Genomic DNA, 22,095 nt, shown 5'->3' on the forward strand with positions numbered 1-22,095 from the left:
ATTTTAATGCACTACCTTCACACCAAAGATAACACTTGTTTTCAAAACAGGTCTAAAAATAATGATAATAAGGATTTCTTTATTTTTTCTTTAAACTTTGGTATAAATATGTAGCAAAATACAACAGCAATATACTGTACTAATACATAATTATAATGGTATATGAACATGCTACATACTCTATACAAAATATGACCTTAACTCTCGCTCAAACTCTCATTGGGCAGATTTCAGAGAGTAACTAAATCAGGACTTTAACATACTAAAGATCATTCAGTGTTTACACACCAATTACGTAAACATAATACATTTGTTGCATCATACACATATATCTACTGTTAACATTCAGCAACTGTATGAATAATTTATATAACACAAATTTAACTTATACATCATGACCAATGGGTACAACTTTTATTTCAAAACTCCTTGTATTATGAAGCGTTCATATCTGATCAGGCTTAGTGCTGTCCAAAAGAGAAAACTTATGTTGCTGTAAAATCATACTAATGCACAACTTACACATTTAATAATTAAATCTATAACTGCAATTATTCCATTCCATACCTTAACTGACTAGGTAAATTCCACTCCATACATATCATACATTGTCCAATATTCATTAAACTTAATACTGAAGTCAGCAATTATTGGGATTTATGGACAACAGATAGGCAGGATCAGCAAATCTAAATTTCTGATGGTTCAGCCAGGCCCTATATGCCTTTAAACATTTTCTTGTTTCTACAATTAATATCTAATGAGTCCTGCTGGAACATGCTGGGTAATGGCATGGCAAGCAGGCCTGATGTCTGAATAAAAAATCACTGCGTAACTTAAAACTGCACACATTGCATCATCAATTCTTTTTTCATTCCCAAATAATGTTCATGATTACTAGGTGGTTTCCCATGTATTACTGTTAGTCAACAGTTAGGCACTGAGTTTTACACATTTTAAAAATAAAGTACTTAAATCATCATACTATTACTTAACAGTTAATGGACAGGAGTACTGAAATATGTTTCAATAACAATTTAAGAGGAGGCATAGAAACTTTCATATAATCTAGATTGGCATCAATTTACCATTTCAGTTGCCTAGCACTTCCTGGTTTGATATCTTTAAAAAACACAATTTTAGCATAGCTATTCTGAAGAATTACCTAACTTCACTACTTTGAAGTTACACTGCAAATGAAAAGTCACATTTAATAAGGCTGTATCATCAGTTGACAAAACAGAGAACAAAACATCTAATTTCAAAGAAATCCATCCTGTTCCTGCTACTGTGTGTAGCACAGCCTTGGAGCTGTACAAGCCCCTGGAAAAAAGGCTCATGGGGTAACATCAGCATCTTTTCAGAAATGGATTTTGGAATAATCAAATGTCTTTAAATAACTATCCTGACTATAAAGACATGCTAATGTTAGTATACAGAGAAAGCAATACTCCTAATTTTCTTAAAACATAAATGAAAAGTTTTCAGTAATCTTTGAAAACAGAAATCTACTTTCATAATGAAGTTTACTTACTCAAAATAGCTTGCAATTACGTCAAGGTAAAGGAAAAGGTATTACAACATCCAACAAAATTCACTAAAGAGTACTATCACAGACACCATAATCATAAGTTCAATGAAATACAAAATGTTGAAATGAACATTCCCTAGTTAATTCACTTACATGCCTTCATTATTTGGCTTGAACATTATATGATGAAAGAACCACAAAATTGGTAAACTGTTCTTAGTTATAAGGCTTACTTCATTGTGAAGTGCTTTGAAATAATCTGCCAGTTATATATGGTAATAAAAAATATTCTGAAAATTCACCATGTACAGAATAAAAAAAATTGCACAACTCATTTCTATAAACAAAGATAACAATCAAGCAAAGAAAATGTTAATTTGACCAAAAAATTTAAATAACTGGTTATTCTATATTCATTTATACATATTTATTATACTTAATTGCTGTCTCCCACATTAGTGAGGTAGTGCAAGGAAACAGATGAGGAATGACCCAACCCACCCACATGCACATGTATACTCACTCCATATCTTCCTCTTACCACTTCCCCTTATGTCCCCTTCACTGAGGTTCCTATTTTCTCTCTGATTTTTGCACATTATTAACCTCCTTCCAAAATATCTTCTTATTCTCCCTAAAGTTTACTGACACTTGCTCACACCAACTCTCATTTGCCCTCTTTTTAAACCCTTGCACCTTCCTCTTGACCTCTTGCTGCTTTCTCTTATACATCCCCAATCACCTGCACTCCTTCCCTGTAAATGCCACCCAACTTTACTTCTCTATCTCACCCCTCACTACCCTTTCTAATCTGACCACCTCCCACGTTTTGCATGCCACATGCATCTCTAGCACATGCCAGCCATCACTGCATTCCTAAGTACCTCCCATTCCTCATCCACTCCCCTTGCTTCATTTACTCTCACCTATTGCCATTCTACACTCAATCTTTTCTAGTGTTTATTAAAAAAAATCTCTCAGTCTCACTTACTTTCACCACTCTAATTCCTAACACCTCTACAAATCTTCATCCTTGCCTCCATAAGATAGTGATCAGCACATTTACATCCAAAAGTCTCTTTCTTAAACACCTAGCAATTAATGTGCAAGTCAGTAATGCCTGCAGACTATCTTTCCGACTCACAAATGTATACTTACGTGTACAAACGTTTGATACAAGTATTCCCAATCACCAGTCCTCTTCCTGTACACAACTCCACAAGCTGTCCATAATCTCCATTCTTAGTACTGAATACCTTATTTATTCATTTATTCATTATACTTGATAACCGTTTCCTACATCAGTGAGGTAGTGTCAGGAAACAGACAAAGAATGGCCCATCGACTCATATATACATGTACATAAACGCCCATATACATATCAACATATACACATATACATACAAAGACATATACATATATACACAGGTACATATTCATACTTGCTAGCCTTCATCAATTCCCAGCACTACCCTGCCCTACAGGAAATAGCATCGCTACCCCCTGCTTCAGCAAGGTAGCGCCAGGAAAAGACAAAAAAGGCCACATATGTTCACACTCAGTCTGTAGCTGTCATGTGAAATGCACCAAAACCACAGCTCCCTATCCACATGCAGGCCCAATAGATCTTTCCATGGTTAACCCCAGACATTTCACATGCCCTGGTTCAATCCATTGACAGCACGTCAACCCCAGTATACCATATCGTTCCAATTCACTCTATTCCTTGCACACCTCTCAGAACTCTTTATATGAAAAACTAAATACAGAATACCTTTTCCTTATACAAAAACCAAACAAACTTACATCCTATATTTCTTTAATGCGATGGATGACTTAAAAAGATGTTTCACTTCAAGTTGTATGAAGTTATAGAACAAAATAATTTGAATAATTTTTTTTACCTAAAATGGCTTCTTATCCCAAGCTACTAGCATTTTCTTATATACATAACTAAATCCAACATCATATTTCTTAATACAATATTTCTAGCAGTCTGAGTCAGCATTTCATGAGCTATATATTGAGCACCAACATCCTTATCAGTTTTGTCATATACAATGAAGTATGAAAAATAAATAATTAATGGTTATATTCTATTACATGATGTATGAAACCTGGTAACCAATAATGCACATCTAGATGATTGGATAGTCGAATCCCCTAACCGTAAGCCTTTCTAGATGGGTTCATAATTATCAGAATTTAATTTCAGTGTAAGGATTGTTTTGCAAAACCAACCGTTGAATCAGAGGGCAAGTGAACTTGACTGCATTGATATAAAATAAACCCTGTATGCCCATTTCCATATCTACGGCAGAGTGATGCATTAAAAATGCCCAAAGAAAAAAAAAATTTGGTTTGTAAACTACCTTCAAGCACTGACAGCTATAAACAGTGCCCAAAACATCAGAAGTATGAGAACTATATCTTGTAAACAAACCAATTAAGACTAGCCAGGTCTATAGAAAAAGTGGCAAGAATAACATTACCAAAATATTGGAAAACTGAAGAACTATTCTTATATATAATGGCTGAATATTTCATACATGTCATGGATTATCAGTATGATATTTTTATACATGACACATTGAAACCACTTCTGCAGCAGCTTAGAAAGTTGGAATATATTTTCCTGCATTGCCCCAGTGAGGTTTAGTCTACAAGTTTAGATTTTGTGAAATCTGAGGTAACATACTAAAATTAATAAGTCATCATCATGTGTATCATTTTCTTATGGAACAGATGAACAGTCTTCAATTTTGTGGGAATCCTGTAATCTCAAGCCTCCTACAGGGTTTCTAACTTGAAAATCATGTGGTTTTGTATGTGAAGCTACAGATATGCAAACTTCACTGAAATATATTCTTATACCTATTTTCAAAATTTACACTGAAAAAGCTGCAAACTCAAACTTTTCTTTTTTATGAAAGCTTAAGAAATTAGTTACCTCTTTTGCAAAATTAAATCTTTAAGGCAGAATCTTTTAATTAATGTGACATACTGCTCTTGGTTCTTCTAACTGTGGAGAGTATGATGTCAGTGATGCGAGTGCTATGACATGATTTTATTTAAGCCACTCCACCTTAGATGCAAAAAAAGGTACACATTACATAAAGCTACAAAAACTTCACCATAATTCTGTATATGATCAATGTTCAACTCATTATAATTAATAAAATAAAAAAGGAGTAAGCATTTCAAAAGCTAGAGTTACGGCTTAACAAAAACCCGTGAGAATGATGAAAGGCATTTTATAATTTAAACATATCTGCTGCAATTTATTTCTGTGTACTTGCTAGAAGTCTACCATCAAAATAAGCTCTACAAAATACATGATGAAAGGAAGAGGTTTGAATTAAGGATATACAAAAGGGAATGGATACAGCTACCTAGAAAAAAGGAAGGGGAGTAGTTGTGAATAGACGTAGCAAGCAAGTAGAGATAATAAGATTGCACATGACCATACTTAATTCTCTGGGTACGTTGCGATGAAAGCTGCTGGTAACTGTATGGGGCTTTGCTTTTGCTGCTAAAGTGGAAAGTACAAGAGGTAAAGACTGAAGCAATTACGGTAATGGTGAAAGCTAACCTCAGCTGTTGGCCACATATACCATGTTAAATTAAAAATTACCCCATCACAGTTAGTATGGAGTAGACAAAAATTATTAAACTAATTAGGAACAAACAAATAACTACTGGAAGCAGCACATGGTACCATTTCTTTATCTCTTTTAGTTCACTGTCCAAAACTCATCAGTGTCAAGTAAGTAATAAGCCATCATAACTTCACACTCACTGGCTAAAGAGGATAGTTATTGGCTATGTGCTGGTGGAAACACTTGTAAAAATGCTAAAATCATATAACATGGCATTATGCCATCTGAAAATGCTCGTAACCCAATAAGTAGTGGAAGCATGTAAACCCTACAGTTAATTACTTAACTACTGCAGACATCCCACTGAACAGTTAATGTGACTGACGAAATAAGACTGGCAGTATTTGCACACCATATGCTACCTACCTTGTGCCACAGAAGACATACCCAACCTAGCAACTTGTGAGAGAGAAAAAATATGAAGTAATCTGCTGTCTTTAGAATGGATGGCCTTGGTACACTGTGATGATGAGTTCATAGGAATGTGAGAAAGGAATCTACACCTTTCCTGTTCATTAAATGAAGTCAGTATAAGCACATGTTAAGGCTAATATTTCATCTTACTTTTTCTAAAATGTGTACTGTATAAAGGAACTCAAGGATTAGAGAAAACACAAAAAAAAGGCATGATTACCAAAAAGAAATAAATAAAAAAAATTAATATAGAATATATCATTCATAAGCAATATTATGGAAAGCAATAAATTAATACTAAAATTAAATAAAATTATTCAAGTAAATTTTTACAATTAGCTAACATGTTACACACATACATGAAACAAGAAGCTTGCACAAGAGCATAAACATACCATACTACTCAGATACTTGTTATTCTTAATATGGAATAAAATCTTTTACCATAAGGCAACTGAAAATAAGATAACATTTAGCATGTCGCTCATATATAGTTCTTAATATTTTATCAGTCTGAACAAACTGACAAATTCTGTACTTTATTATTAAAAAAAATACAAGGTGTTAATTTCATTATATGATGATCAGGGTTGTCGCAAGGATATTAAAGCAGTACAATAGATGTGGCAAGATATCATGTCGAGAGTGTACATATGTACATTCCACATACAGTAAGTGATGCACAAGCTGTCATGTAAAAAGCACACATTACCAAGGACCTAATGTATGAAAGTCCCACTGGTTCTCAATCGAGTTCTCATGTATATTAATGATAAGTAACACTATATATGAAAGAAGATTGCTCAAACATTAAAGTACTCTTTACTGCATAAATCCTTAAGGAACAACCCTGAATATGATCAGTTTTCAAGTATTCAATCTCTCACTTTCAGGATGATGATAGATTTTAGCTGTCGTTTACTTTACAAAATCTCAAGAATTTTAGAACTTAAAAACTATATAATACTTCTAGACTCAGATAACAGACTGGTGAGCATTCACACCACAGCCATCATATATTTACAAAGATTAGAGCATAAATTTTCTTATATTCATTTCCATTTGGACAAAGGAAACCTGTACCCAAGAGGAGGCAAATGTATAATGGATATCAGGATACCAGTTGAATGACTAATTATGAGCTGCAACATGAGGACTTCTGTGTTGGAACTGTGGCTTGGTCATCCACAATTTGTAAGTTGCGTGAATTTCCTCTGGTGAGTGTGTTGATACGCTGTTGATCATTAGTTACAGCACTGTCTAACATCCTATGAGTCAGATCTAAAAATAATTCTTCTACTCCTTTATTCTGTTTAGCTGATGTCTGGAAATGGAAGGCTCCAACTTCTTGTGCATACCTGATGAATACAATACAAAAGAAAAATTACCTGAATTCAATTCCATAAATATCCATATAAATCTTTCAAATATATAAACTAACATGAAACTTCTAACAACAACTGAACCTCATGCATATATGGCAATGATCAAGTTTTCATCTTCATACTATTACCAGTTCACTCCTTCAGGCTAGTATATGAAGCATTTTACACTCAAACTGAATAAACTTTAATGTATCCTGTCCGGCACTCATAAGCAGCACTTGAAAGGGTACCATAGCTGATGTTTTCTATTCCCAGACAGTTGTACTTGAAATCAGTGGTGTTGGTGTACCTGCCCAGCTGACATAATATGTTCCAAGATACGTTGGTAGAAATCTTCCTGAAGAAATTTCAAGAATTCATATCTCCATTCCCTCATAAAATCTAGATACAAGGATATTGGTTCACTAAATCTCTTTGGAAGACTGCATAATAAAAAAGATATGCAAGCTATTCTTAGTAGTATTTTCCTAATTATATATGAAGGGACCATCAATCACCAGAAGTTCCTGAATGTGTGAATCCATTTTCAACTAGGCTAATAAAGACCCTCATCTGTCTTTTATATCCTCTTGAACATACAAAACATGTCCATCTCTTTGTTATGGTTTTATCTCTACAACTCAATAAATGTTGTACTTCCTGATGACATCTATAATACCATTCTTTACCATAAACTATTAATCAATCAGCATTTATGAGCCCTACTTTCACAATAATTCTCCCAGTTGTTTACATTCCTTGTTTCTTAATTATATGATTATTTTTTGTCCAATTTCTTTATATATTGACTGTACTTTGCCTTTTGGATGTTTGATTGCTAAGTCCTCTCATGATATGTTTTTTTAGATGGACGACCCTATCATATTTTTCATCGTATGCAACTTTGTTAGCCTGCCTTAAAACTGCCAGCTATCATATCTTATGTAAGTAACCTTTACACACTGAATACTTATTGATCTGCCTGTACAAACACCACCGTAATTCCTGCTCTCCCACTAGATTCCATGTTCTGGAGGTCGTGTAGTCTGGTTTCTCTACACTTCCTTCATTTTTTGCCCCTCTGAATTTTTTGTATGCTTTTCCAAGCTCATTCTTCTATCTGTCTTTTAAATAAACAACCAACTAAACTTTTCATTATAACCCCATATATTTTATTGTCTTAACAACTCCAAGCTATAATTCTGCATTCCATAAGTAATATATCTTCCCCATCTCAATCATCATTCCTTATTCTTTTTATCTGATCAGTCACTTAGATTGCACTTTCTGTGTCAAGTACCTCTAGTAATTCTCCTTTCTTATTCCCTTTCTTTGTTACCCTTCACTCCTAGGACTGATTGTGTGCTTCATCCAGTCCAAATCTCATCTACTATCTAAATTCTTCTATTTGTTATATTACCATAACAATACTTCGTCACACCGCATTTCTTGATAAGTAAGTTTTCAACAGGGCTTTCCCATTTATTTTTTCTCATCTTACTTGCATGCATGTTTCCTGTCTCACCCCATTATTGTCTTGTTCTATTTTGATTTGATTTTTGGGTAGGTCTCTTTCCTTTTTGTTCACATTCCTCACTCAGACAAAATGCTTTTCAGCTTTCATTTAGTCACTCATATTGAAAGTCCATTTTATTTTGCTGTCACTAATTACTCTTGGCACCTTAATCCAACTCATGTGGTGAGACTAAAATTTTGTTTCTTTTCAGGCCCCTGAAGTGAAGGTGACTATACCAATAAGATGTTCGTAGCAAGGAGTAGCATTGCCATGAGGTATGATTTTTGTGGGTATATGGGCATTAGCCTAACAAAGCAAAAAAGTACTATTTTATCATTCAGCATCAGTTTCTGCTTCTCCATTTTTCAATTACATAAGGGTGAACAGAGAAGTACATGGGCTGTTGCTTCATACTTGCAATAAACACACTGTGCTTAACCAAGTTGCTGTGTTAATTGCAGCAGAAATGAGTGATATGGAAGTGCAAAGGGATTACAGTTAGAGATACTAAAAGGTTAAGCGATAAGAGTGAAGCAAATAGCAGATGACTTGAATTCAGTCAACAAAACTGACATACCACCAGTGCACACTGACTCGTCTTGAAGTACCTACCTGAAAATATTCCAACACAAACTAATTTATATTTGCACCACCTTCTGTCATCTATCCAGGATCAAAATGTGCATCCATGGCTTATTGCCACATTCAAAACAGGAAACAGGTACAGTACATGTGAAGAATATAAATAAGCATATTCCACACTAATTCTTTAATGGCAAACTAAGACAAGAACATACTTCCAATATTCAATTCGATATACAAGATACAGTGAATGTATAATGAATACATATAAGTTTTGGTAAACAGCCAATGACTAGGGAGGTATATTACCAGTACTACCCACATGGGTGTCAGGAGGGTTAGTGACATCTGCTTAGTGAGCCAGCACTTTAGTGGTTGTCCTCTGACCTAGGTAGCTGTCTTTTCTTTCTGCCTCACTAACATGTGGACTACTGGCATTCTGTCCACAAACATACAATCTTTCCTATTCATATGTAACATTTGACAACACTTAACTCATGCAGCTCATTCTTCGTAACTCTAGATTTTCCTAAGGTGAACACAAAGCGCTAGCCCTGCCTTTTGACAAAATGGTAGTAGTAGGGAGTAACATTTAGGCTGAAGCATTAGGTAGATGTAGATGGTAGGAACATCAGATAGAAGTAATCATTAGGAACATTAGGTAGGAGCCTCAGCAAACACTGCACTAGACTTGCCCTCTGCCAGTGGCCTGTTAAGGGTGAGGCAATAAAGGCTAAGAAGTGGCACAGGAGTGCTTTAGTTATGGAGACTGTTGCCATGGCCACCCTTTTGAGAAAGTTCTAATTGGAACAAGCATCAGAGATACAGACAGATAGGCAGATTAAGTAAGTTTAGATTTATAATGAGAAAAGACACATTACACTAAGTAGATCAATAGACACAATTCCTAACAGTGAAACTGTTGACATCCAAAAAGAGCAGGAATGTAAATGTATCACTGAACAGGTGGCATGATTGAAGAAAATACTTACGTTTCTGCTTCTTCCAATGAAACATGTCGTTCTTTCTCCAAATCAATCTTGTTACCGGCAATAACAAGACATATATCATTTCCTAACATTCTCCTTAGTTCTCGTACCCAATTCTTTACCTAAGGGCAAAAATATTCTGTAAATAGGATGGTATTATCTGCATGGGATGAATATATCATTGTGAAATCATCAGCAAAGAAATTACAGTGTGGGAGAGGTTCTGCTTAAACCAACTTAATGTATAACAATAGAAAGCTTAAGAGAAATGGGAAAGGGTGAAAGTGGAGTTACTGGTAAAAAGCTGATCTAGGAATGACATTTTTGCTACTGAACTAGTACTGACATCTTATTGAAAAATAATATCAACCCTATCATTTATGCCCAAACATCTGAGGGTCAAGTGCAGAAAATAAGTCCACTCTTTACTCTGTTAATTATTAGACATCCTCTACCTATTTTTAAAATAAGAGCCCACAATACCCCTTCTCAATGGCAGTTAGGAGCTCATGAAAAATTCTACATACTGGGATGAAAAGGACATCTTTCTCTGAATGACATGTTGGTCAAATGAAATCATCTAAGAAAGTGAAGAGCCAATGTAAGACCTGTCTGTAGAAATAATGAGCCCTAAAAATCCTCTACCTAAGGGAATGAAGAGTCCATGACAAGCTTTTTAATTGGAGTGAAAAATTCATGACATCTCTTCTCCAAGGGCTGAGAAAGCCCAGGAAATCTCTTTTTTTATGAATGTGAAGCTTGCATGACTATATACATGTACACCACCGAATTTCCAACAACTGATGGTTCAGCACCTCCTTTAGTTCGGACAAAATTATGCGAGGGAACTTGAAATTACTGCGGCCACCAGACTAGTTTACTGGGCAGCCACAGATGGCTTTGTGTGTAAGGTGCACTTATTTCCATTCTGTGAGATTATTAGCTAATTTTGCTTAAATTTAACCCTAGCTATGGTTTCTAAGACACATGAGAATGTCAGTCGTGGTGTCAAACGTAAACACCAGTCCATATCGATCCAAGATAAAGTAGAAGTGTTGAAAAAAATGGACTGTGGTGTTTCAGTGCATAAGCTGTGTGACATCTACAGAACTGAAATTCTATGCAGACAGCGATTCCAAGAAGCAAATGATGATTAGAAAAACTATGAAAGATGGTAAGTGCACTGAGTATGATCAAGTGATTATGGAATGGTTTCGACAGCATTGGAGTGATGGAGTGGACTTGTCAGGTAGCATGGGTTAAAGGTGCGTTGATGAATTATTATTCCGTGAACACGATTGGTCCGGCAAAATGGTTAATCCAGCAAGGCTTTGGAACCAAGAGTGCCAGAAAATCAGTGGTGAACCTGTATATCTATTTGGGAGAAAGAAGACAAAATATATTTTGAATGATAGAAATTAAAGACATCTTCTGTCGCTGGAAATGGGACTTCATGTATAAAGAGGTACAGAAACCCATGATATCCTTCAGCAAGGGATACTGAAAATTCTATAACATCCTTTGGGTGAAGAAAAATGGATCCCACGACATTTTCGTCAGAAAGAGTGGAAATATGATATGACCTGTGTAAGCAAAGAAAATTGCTTGGCATCTTTTGTCTGTGGGAGGAAGCAGCATTTTTCTACAATGAACAAATCAACACTGACATAGGCTGAAAAAATAATTCATCTGAGTTTTAAAACCAAAAATATCTCTTGATATTTACTGAAATAAGAATCAACTCTCAGACTCATTACAGTATTAACTCTCAAACTCATTACAGTATTAATTCCCAAACTAATTACAGTTTTCCTTAATCAAATGTTTAGGAGGTGACAAGAAAGATATGCTGAAACAGTTAACTTTAAGATTATCATCAGAAAAAGTAATAACTCACAGACTATAATGATATACCTTAATATTTTCTTTTCTGTTGAAATTGGTTTTCCAAACTTTCTCAAGGCAGTGAAAATATTACAAGTTTTTTTCAATATACCTTTTTTTGAAACAAAGTACATTAACAATTAAGATATATAAAATCTTTAAATGTGACAAAATGATAAATAATTGTGAAATTAATGAGCTCTTTCAAAGGCTAGTTCATGAAGAGGAGCCAAAAGAAAACAGTTACCAGTATACCTTTAACTGAAAAAATAAAACAAACCTTTTGAAATGAATCTTCATCAGTAATGTCATAAACAAGAATAGCTCCATGAGATTCCCGGTAATATATAGGGCCTAAAGCATGAAATCGCTCTTGTCCAGCTGTGTCCCATATGGCTAAGTTAACTCGTTTACCACTTAGATTCACTCGTTTTGTCAAGAAAGAAGCCTGTAATGAAATATATCAGTAGTAGTAATTCTTAAACTGAAAAAAATGTGTTTGAAAGCCATAAGTTAAATACAGGTTGCTATCCAAGCATTCCACCAACTTAAAAGTCAAATTCACTTCTCATCTTCCATTAATTCACTTTTCTGGATAACATTAATTTCTTTCTTTCACCTATTCAAAGCTCCAAAATATGCTGATGGTACCCTGCTATTTTGGGCTTCCCTTCAGCTACTAATACTTCTTTACTCACAGGCAAAATTTCAAAAACCCTTCTACACCCACAATTCATGGTCCTGCACATGCAAGGCTACTGCAAACTTGAAGCATGATTTTCCAGTAAATAATTTCAGTAAATATTCAATAAATATGATAGCGAGTTGATAGAGAGGCTCTGTGGAAGGTATTAAGAATATATGGTGTGGGAGGCAAGTTGTTAGAAGCAGTGAAAAGTTTTTATCGAGGATGTAAGGCATGTGTACGTGTAGGAAGAGAGGAAAGTGACTGGTTCTCAGTGAATGTTGGTTTGCGGCAGGGGTGCGTGATGTCTCCATGCTTGTTTAATTTCTTTATGGATGGGGTTGTTAGGAAGGTGAATGCAAGAGTTTTGGAAAGAGGGGCAAATATGCAGTCTGTTGTGGATGAGAGAGCTTGGGAAGTGAGTCAGTTGTTGTTCACTGATGATACAGCACTGGTGGCTGATTCATGTGAGAAACTGCAGAAGCTGGTGACTGAGTTTGGTAAAGTGTGTGAAAGAAGAAAGCTTAGAGTAAATGTGAATAAGAGCAAGGTTATTAGGTACAGTAGGGTTGAGGGACAAGTCAATCGGGAGGTAAGTCTGAATGAAGAAAAACTGGAGGAAGCGAAGTGTTTTAGATATCTGGGAGTGGATTTGGCAGTGGATGGAACCATGGAAGTGGAAGTGAATCATAGGGTGGGGGAGGGGGGCGAAAGTTCTGGGAGTCTTGAAATATGTGTGGAAGTCGAGAACGTTATCTTGGAAAGCAAAAATGGGTATGTTTGAAGGAATAGTGGTTCCAACAATGTTATATGATTGCGAGGCGTGGGCTATAGATAGAGTTGTGCGGAGGAGGGTGGATGTGCTGGAAATGAGATGTTTGAGGACAATATGTGGTGTGAGGTGGTTTAATCGAGTAAGTAATGAGAGGGTAAGAGAGATGTGTGGTAATAAAAAGAGTGTGGTTGAGAGAGAAGAGGGTATTTTGAAATGGTTTGGTCACATGGAGAGAATGAGTGAGGAAAGATTGACCAAGAGGATATATGTGTCAGAGGTGGAGGGAACGAGGAGAAGTGGGAGACCAAATTGGAGGTGGAAAGATGGAGTGAAAAAGATTTTGAGTGATCGGGGCCTGAACATGCAGGAGGGTGAAAGGCGGGCAAGGAATAGAGTGAATTGGATCGATGTGGTATACCGGGGTTGACATGCTGTCAGTGGATTGAATCAGGGCATGTGAAGCGTCTGGGGTAAACCATGGAAAGCTGTGTGGGGCCTGGATGTGGAAAGGGAGCTGTGGTTTCGGGCATTATTGCATGACAGCTAGAGACTGAGTGTGAACGAATGAAGCCTTTGTTGTCTTTTCCTAGCGCTAACCCGCACACATGAGGGGGAGGGGGATGGTATTCCATGTGTGGTGGGGTGGCAGGTGGGAATGAATAAAGGCAGACAGTGTGAATTGTGTGCATGGGTATATATGTATGTGTCTGTGTGTGTATATATATGTGTACATTGAGATGTATAGGTATGTATATTTGCGGGTGTGGATGTGTGTGTATATACATGTGTATGGGGGTGGGTTGGGCCATTTCTTTCGTCTGTTTCCTTGTGCTGCCTCGCAAAAGTGGGAGACAGCGACAAAGCAAAATAATAAAAAAAAAATATATTATTATAGTGTTTGCAAAAATCCTTGTCTCTTTCCCCGTACATTTTCAAAGGCCAAGTCATACTTACATTTTATTACTTTGTCATCTCTCCATTGGCTTTGGTTACCATCTGCAGATGTCTGGGAATGGAATTGGCAAGATCCTTGAGGAATGCCAGGTTCAGAGGGTCTTGATCTATATGAGGTGATGCACTGAGGAACTGCTGCAGGAAGCAGCCACCTGACTGCACATTCTGAGCATCCAGTGTGCCTAGAAATCTCATGTATACCCACCTTATTTTACTTCTAGGTGAGAATTTGGGATTTCTCAAACTTAAAAAGGTAAAAGGCAAGCATCTTGAAGCACCAGTGGAAGAAATGCAGCATCCAGAAACGATATTCCCAAATTAAAGTGGCAGCCAGAAAGAGTAGTGAAAAAGCATCATTCCCTCAAGAAAGCCTGAGGCACAATGAGGTGGGTTACTGATGTTCACACCATTAGAATCACTAGTCGTAGTGATCATAGGTGCAAAGCTTTCACACTGAGAGCATCATTTGCTTGTACCCACAATAAACCTTTGCTATGTATTGTCATTGAAAATATATGGGGGCAGACAATGTTTTTTGCACTCTGAACTTATTAGTATTACCATTATATCTAGCTTTCTCACATTTCAGACTTACAGGCCATACTTTTATTCAAACAGGTTTCTTTTCAAATTAACAGTAATAAAAAAAATCTCCAGCACATGAAAGATCCAATCCTATTAGGTCAGTACTAAATATCATGTACTGTACACCTATGTCAATAGACTTGTAAGAAATTGTAAAGAACCTGAATTTTCAAAAAGGGTAAATACAATTGTGCCAGACTTCATGAGCAACAAGCAGCAAGATAATCCATGTAAAATGGCAGAAAGTCTTGGAGATTTCAATTACCATAAAAGGTAAAAGACTAAAACAAACTGATCTGCATGAGAGGAGGGGAGTACAGATACAAACTTTCAAGTTCCAAGCCAAGTATAAACATGTCAGCGAGTTCTTAATGTAATCCTTTTTTGACCTTCCTGTATCTTTGCAATGTGTCTATACTTCTGTCTCTTTACTATGTATATTTTCACATCCAAACTAAGATGCAAAAATGTAACTATGTTACTGCCTTGTAAAGGCTTATGAAGGAATATGAAAGTGGAATACAAGAACATTCTTAGTAACCTAATCACCTGTACTCTATACAGTTTAAAAAGGTAAAATTTGGTTGTTAGGGGAAATTCAATGAGGTTTCCACATTCTATTGATGTCTATGTGTATTTTCTTCCTTTAATTCCACATTTTCCCTGGTATTCAAAACCCTTCCCATTCCCGTTTATTATCCCTGGATAAAGTTAATGTTTCAAATCATGCGCATAACATTGTGAATCACTCTTGCTAACCATAAGGAGTTCATTTATATGCATTTCTTTGTAATTCAGGTTATTTCTGTGGTGCACTTAAACTGAACTTTAGTGAAGGATGTATTAAGCATGCTGTCTGTACTTTAAACAGAACAAAATCCAATCATGGGGGGTGTCAGCACCTAAACTCTCTCCAAACCAAATTTTTGACATTAACAAGACACCATCCTCAACAGTATCAGGTACTAACAATAACATTCACATAAATGCCTACAGAATATAGTAAACATATTTTAGTAAATTTCTGCATTGCAACGAATTTAACATGGAAATTAACAAATATAATTCTAATGGAATCATTGTGAAAAACTCCAATGGACCTGCAGTAATAATATCAATGTGTGATCAGGTTTCTTTTGATGGTATTGGAATTTTTTCAAGAGGAATTTAACAATGTCCACGGTGAATACTACAGGTGTAGTTAACTAACTACAGTAACTTCATTTCTATATGCTCCTCTTCGTTTTCCATGTTATTTTCGTCGAGTTGCTCATGTTAACATTTACCTATATATCAAATTTTTTTTGCATCAACGTGAAAACAGTAAACTGGACCACTACAACGCCCCCCATTGTCACTCATCTCAAGTTTTATGACGACGAAAATCTCCTCTCGGCATGAAATAAAGCACATGCAACCAAACCAGCACTTTCACAAGGATGCACCTGTAACGTAGTAATATGTCGATCATTAAATTTGTCCTCCACATATCTGAGGATCAGGCTGGTCTTCCCAACGCAGCCCTCCCCCAACAACACGATTTTGAAGTTGTAGTTTCGTGTCCCTCCCGCCGTTGCTGTAGTCATGCTTCGCAAGGTAGTTGGAAAGCTTTCGAAAGAGTTGATACAAGAAATTCAAGTGTTTAATGCGGTAAATCAAGGGGGAATATAGTAGTTCCCTCTTGGCTGGTGCGACTGTAAACAGAGAGATCTCATGACATCATTGGAACCAAATGAAAGTCTGACGGAAATGCCACATCTTTTGACAACAAACAATTAATAGTCTTTTAACAGACCCAGGTGTTATCCTGTGATAAAACATTGTAGCCCATATAACTTCTCTCACTCTGGTATTGTTCTAAGTGTGCATTTTATGAAGTCAAGTTATGAAAGGTGGATGGTGCACGGACACACAAATCATCCCTAGGAATAATTTACGTGTTTTATCTTTCATGTGCAGTATATGTGTAATAAGATAAGATGATAGTGGGTTTATAAAATACTCTGAGGACTTGTGTCAAGCTTGATAAGCAGTTATATGCATGATAACTTTCATCGCTTCTTTTTTTTCTTGTATTTATATATTTGGCAACGATGTACAAATGACGAAATCGCCTGGGTACGATATTACGCAAATATCACGCAAAATAATTACATGGAGAAATTTGTACCTTTATACTTATTTCTAAAGCTTTTAACTTAAGCAAGGCATTACACTTGATACACTACTTATTTTATGGTTACGTTTTCACGAGATCTAACTTTAGTTTCTGAAGCAGTTGTGCGCACACCTCCTGCGCATCGATCCAAGAATCACCGCTGACAGGAAAAGTGTGGTGAGTGAAACTCTTTACATTTTGTATGAAATTATCAAACACTAACAGATTTCATCTTTTATTTATGAAGAATAACTTAACAGTGGTCCAGTAGTACAGTATAGGCCTACTGTCAGGAGTTGTAATTTTGTTAATTTTGTGATTATTGTAAGTTTTGTAATCCGTATGTGCCACGCTCCTGTAGCTTTGCTTCTGGTAATAATTTTAAAAAGCTCTTGTCAAGTGCGTGTATCAAGATTGATATTGTTTGACAGTAGTAGAGCCTCAGTTGTATCTATAATTTGTATATAATTAGTTTTCATGAGCTAAAACCTTTGTAATGAGTGACAGTAGCTTATTGTATGTGACAAAGAATTCGGACTTCCTGTGTGATTGAGGCGAGGATAGTGGATGACCTCGGTCCTCTTGACCCATTGTCTTGCATGGTATAAACAAGCACTCTAGCAACACAGGCGGCACATGAACACTCAAGTTATCACGACACCTCGTCGTCAGATCATGAAAAATGTACTTTGTAACTTTTTTGGAATCTCGGTTCATGTTGGAGGAGACCTTGTGTGTTTTACGGTGAAACCACCACTCGTGGCGAGGTATCATCTCATTAACTGTTCCTATCAGTTTGTTGTATCGCCAGAGAGGTTGATGATCATAACTTGTGATGGATTAATGACCAACTTTGTGTCGTCCTAAGTGTTAGTAAGATTTATATGTGATAATGCCAGCAAGCAGTTATTTATGTGAGCTTTTGGTCACCAAATGCCTGATAGTTTAATGTGTTTACCGTGTGTACTAACTCACTAACGGTTGGGTAGTAGCCTGAAACAATGATAAGATGAATGTTGTCATTATTTAAGTGATGGCTGTTGTTATATCTGCCCTAAGTCGAAATTTTGTTAACTTGGCGTTTGTAGTTTTGATAAAGCAGGCTTGCCTATTTCCCATTGTAGAAAACCAAGAATAAACCAAGGTTTGACTTGTGATTACTTACTGTTGTTCATGGCAAACTGTGAATGCGGTGGTCAGTGTAGTACAGTGACATTTTACAGTCTGATATTTGATGCAGAATCTAACAAAGCCAGATTGACGGCTAGATATTAAAGGAATAGTATTTTAGGGTGGTGAACGTCACAAAGAAGAAATTGTTGAATTCATGGGAACGACAACAGCTCATTTGATGTGAATTCCTGAAAAGGTACTTAAACTTTTGGGTTGTATGTGTATCCATTTCTTTCAGGTACTTTCTAGGATGTTTTTGAAGACATTTGCATTTCCAGTAAATACAGTGCTTTCTGTGAGTTTCTTCGAGTTGTCAAATAGTTACTAAACCATTTGTGGCAGACACATTAACTTATCCCGTAATAAGCCTTTGATTTTTGGCCTTAGAGTTTAATCACATTTCTGATATGGAAACTTTTGAACAAGGAAATATTCTGAATGTTGGGTTCTTAATTCTTTCTTGCTAAGATTATTATATCCTAACCCAAACTAACTTTTTTCTTTATGTTAGCTGAGATAGCACAGGCAGCTGATGCTCTAATCAAGACCATCCCATACACATATATACGCCCTTACCTGAGCCAGGTACCCATTTTATCGACAAGCCCCTAGGGGTGGAGGAACAGCTGGGATGACTGGACTTACTGGTGCAACGAGGATTCAAACATATGTGCTCCACCCCGGGAAGCTTGTGAATGTGTCATGGTCAGGATTGCTAACTGCTACACCACTGAACCTAGCCCAGCCTAACTTGTTTTAATGAAAAAGTAGTCAGTTGTAGATGTGCCCAAGAATAATTTTTTGTTAATGAAAAGTTTGTCATCTTTTTTGGATGTCATAAGTTTGCTCAGTCACATAACCCATAAATCTTCCCTTCCAATGATGTTACTTTCAATATGTTGAAGCTTCCTTCACAAGATTTGCTTCTTTGGCTTAAAAAAATGTTTTGCATCTCTAAATATGTTGTCACTGATATATTGTTTGACTGCCAGTACTTGACATACAGTACTACACTAGTGAATATTTTGAAATTTTATTCAACCCTTGTTGTGCACATTGATTTGAATTCAGATTCCCGTCAACTTAGACTCGGTAGATGTTGAATGGAATTTGTTCTCTATACCATTTACAGCCCTTAGTGACCAAATATGAGGATGTTTAAGATACCATTCCTTTGTTGGAATTTGGTTGGACTTAGTGACTTCAGATTTGCAGTACTTGAATTTAAAACTAATCCAACCCAGCCTTCTAAATGATTTTCAGTGTATGTATACAGAAATAAATTTTACTCATTTTTTTTTTTTTTTTTTTTTTTATACTTTGTCGCTGTCTCCCGCGTTTGCGAGGTAGCGCAAGGAAACAGACGAAAGAAATGGCCCAACCCCCCCCCATACACATGTACATACACACGTCCACACACGCAAATATACATACCTACACAGCTTTCCATGGTTTACCCCAGACGCTTCACATGCCTTGATTCAATCCACTGACAGCACGTCAACCCCTGTATACCACATCGCTCCAATTCACTCTATTCCTTGCCCTCCTTTCACCCTCCTGCATGTTCAGGCCCCGATCACACAAAATCCTTTTCACTCCATCTTTCCACCTCCAATTTGGTCTCCCTCATCTCCTCGTTCCCTCCACCTCCGACACATATATCCTCTTGGTCAATCTTTCCTCACTCATTCTCTCCATGTGCCCAAACCATTTCAAAACACCCTCTTCTGCTCTCTCAACCACGCTCTTTTTATTTCCACACATCTCTCTTACCCTTACGTTACTTACTCGATCAAACCACCTCACACCACACATTGTCCTCAAACATCTCATTTCCAGCACATCCATCCTCCTACGCACAACTCTATCCATAGCCCACGCCTCGCAACCATACAACATTGTTGGAACTACTATTCCTTCAAACATACCCATTTTTGCTTTCCGGGATAATGTTCTCGACTTCCACACATTTTTCAAGGCTCCCAAAATTTTCGCCCCCTCCCCCACCCTATGATCCACTTCCGCTTCCATGGTTCCATCCGCTGACAGATCCACTCCCAGATATCTAAAACACTTCACTTCCTCCAGCCTCTCACCATTCAAACTCACCTCCCAATTGACTTGACCCTCAACCCTACTGTACCTAATAACCTTGCTCTTATTGACATTTACTCTTAACTTTCTTCTTCCACACACTTTACCAAACTCCGTCACCAGCTTCTGCAGTTTCTCACATGAATCCGCCACCAGCGCTGTATCATCAGCGAACAACAACTGACTCACTTCCCAAGCTCTCTCATCCCCAACAGACTTCATACTTGCCCCTCTTTCCAAAACTCTTGCATTTACCTCCCTAACAACCCCATCCATAAACAAATTAAACAACCATGGAGACATCACACACCCCTGCCGCAAACCTACATTCACTGAGAACCAATCACTTTCCTCTCTTCCTACACGTACACATGCCTTACATCCTCGATAAAAACTAAAATGGGAAATTTTACTCATGGATCCCCCATATCTTTTCTGTCATATTGCGTCTTGAACTTCAGCTTGACATAAAACTAGAGTACTAAGAAATTATTTCCTTTGTTTTTCTTGCTTTTTTCTCAATTTTCAGTTTTCACTATTTTCTAAGAGAACCAGTGTAGGGAAGGCTATGGCTGCTGACTTCTATTGTTCTTTCCATTGATTCACTGGGGTACATGTCAGATGAGTACATACTTTTAAGTGTAAAATAGACTAGGTTTAATTAGAAAGAGATGAAACAGAGGACCTATTAAATAAACTGGCTAAAGAAAATAATGAAAACTTGAGATAATGGCTTAAGAGTCTGATAATGGATTTTGACATATAAGGCATCAACAGAGAAAATTTAATTATGAGCAATTGACTTTTTGAGGAGTATTTACCTGTCTTGTAGATTGCATATGATGACCATGCGTCGAATATACCTGACCAGAGTGCTTCATGAATCATTAGGTACGTATACATGAAAGCAGCAGACTTGAGAACAAGGTTGTGGATGCTATATGTACTTATTTTGATTCAATTCTAGTTTTAAAACTGGATCATATCTTTTTGTAAGTTGTAAGATAACACTTCATATGTTTTTTATGTAGTTGTATGTGAGCATCATCTCGGGTCTTGCTTAGGTCTTCTTGTGCTGACTGAAAAGTGAAATGATTCCTGTGATCGAGGTTCTTTTTACCAATACCAAGATATTATCAAGTGATTATGGCAGTTTTGTTGCTAATCCTATTGTGGGCTTTCAGAGTATTCAGTTCTTTGCAAAATTGCAGAAATTGAGTTTGAATATTAAACATATGAATGAACATCACTAGTAGTGAAATAAAGAATAAACAAGATATAACATTGCCTGTTTGCTATGGAAAGTCACAGTCATCTGGGGTGATGGTGGGTGTGTTGGAAGTACATTATTGCGTGGATGTTTACGTTCTACCCTTAGTCAAACAAAACAGCATGTCCAAGGGTCTATGGTTGCCCTTATTGCATATGTACATGACCAAGAAAAAAAACCCATAATCAAGTGGAAAACAATGCAAAAACATGCTAAGATAGTTTTATCAATACTGTTTAGCAGGTCCTGTGTGGTGGTGGTAGAGGAGGAATGAAGACTTTTATCCTTGATATGTTGTAAGGACACTGTCATGTGTATGCTCTCAAAAAGACTATATTGATGTACAACTTTAGTGTGCAAAGTGAGAGGGTCAGGGAGAATGATTTGGTTAAGAGAGAAGAGGTAGTGAAAGCTTTGTGGAAAATGAAATCCAGCAAGGAGGCAGGTTTGGATGGTATT

The 22,095-nt window shown here is 36.6% G+C and overlaps 2 protein-coding genes across 2 annotated transcripts in view; one reads left to right on the plus strand and one right to left on the minus strand.

Moving 5' to 3' along the window:
* Positions 1-65: 65 nt before the first annotated feature.
* Positions 66-16,654, minus strand: Rab21 (RAS oncogene family member Rab21). The gene is made up of 4 exons (XM_071694543.1): positions 16,384-16,654; positions 12,220-12,387; positions 10,059-10,177; positions 66-6,962 (listed from the first exon to the last, which is right to left on the minus strand). The coding sequence occupies exons 1-4, from the start codon at positions 16,522-16,524 to the stop codon at positions 6,740-6,742; spliced, it is 651 nt and encodes a 216-aa protein (XP_071550644.1). The 5' UTR covers positions 16,525-16,654; the 3' UTR covers positions 66-6,739.
* Positions 16,655-17,224: 570 nt separating this feature from the next.
* LOC139766224 (SIN3-HDAC complex-associated factor) overlaps positions 17,225-22,095 on the plus strand; it is a 176,245-nt gene continuing 171,374 nt past the window's right edge. Inside the window, exon 1 of the mRNA XM_071694544.1 lies at positions 17,225-17,276. The gene's annotated coding sequence lies outside the window, so the exon portion shown is untranslated. The remainder of the gene's footprint in view (positions 17,277-22,095) is intronic.

Source organism: Panulirus ornatus, chromosome 57 (genome assembly GCF_036320965.1).
Source record: "Panulirus ornatus isolate Po-2019 chromosome 57, ASM3632096v1, whole genome shotgun sequence".
Taxonomy (NCBI): domain Eukaryota; kingdom Metazoa; phylum Arthropoda; class Malacostraca; order Decapoda; family Palinuridae; genus Panulirus; species Panulirus ornatus.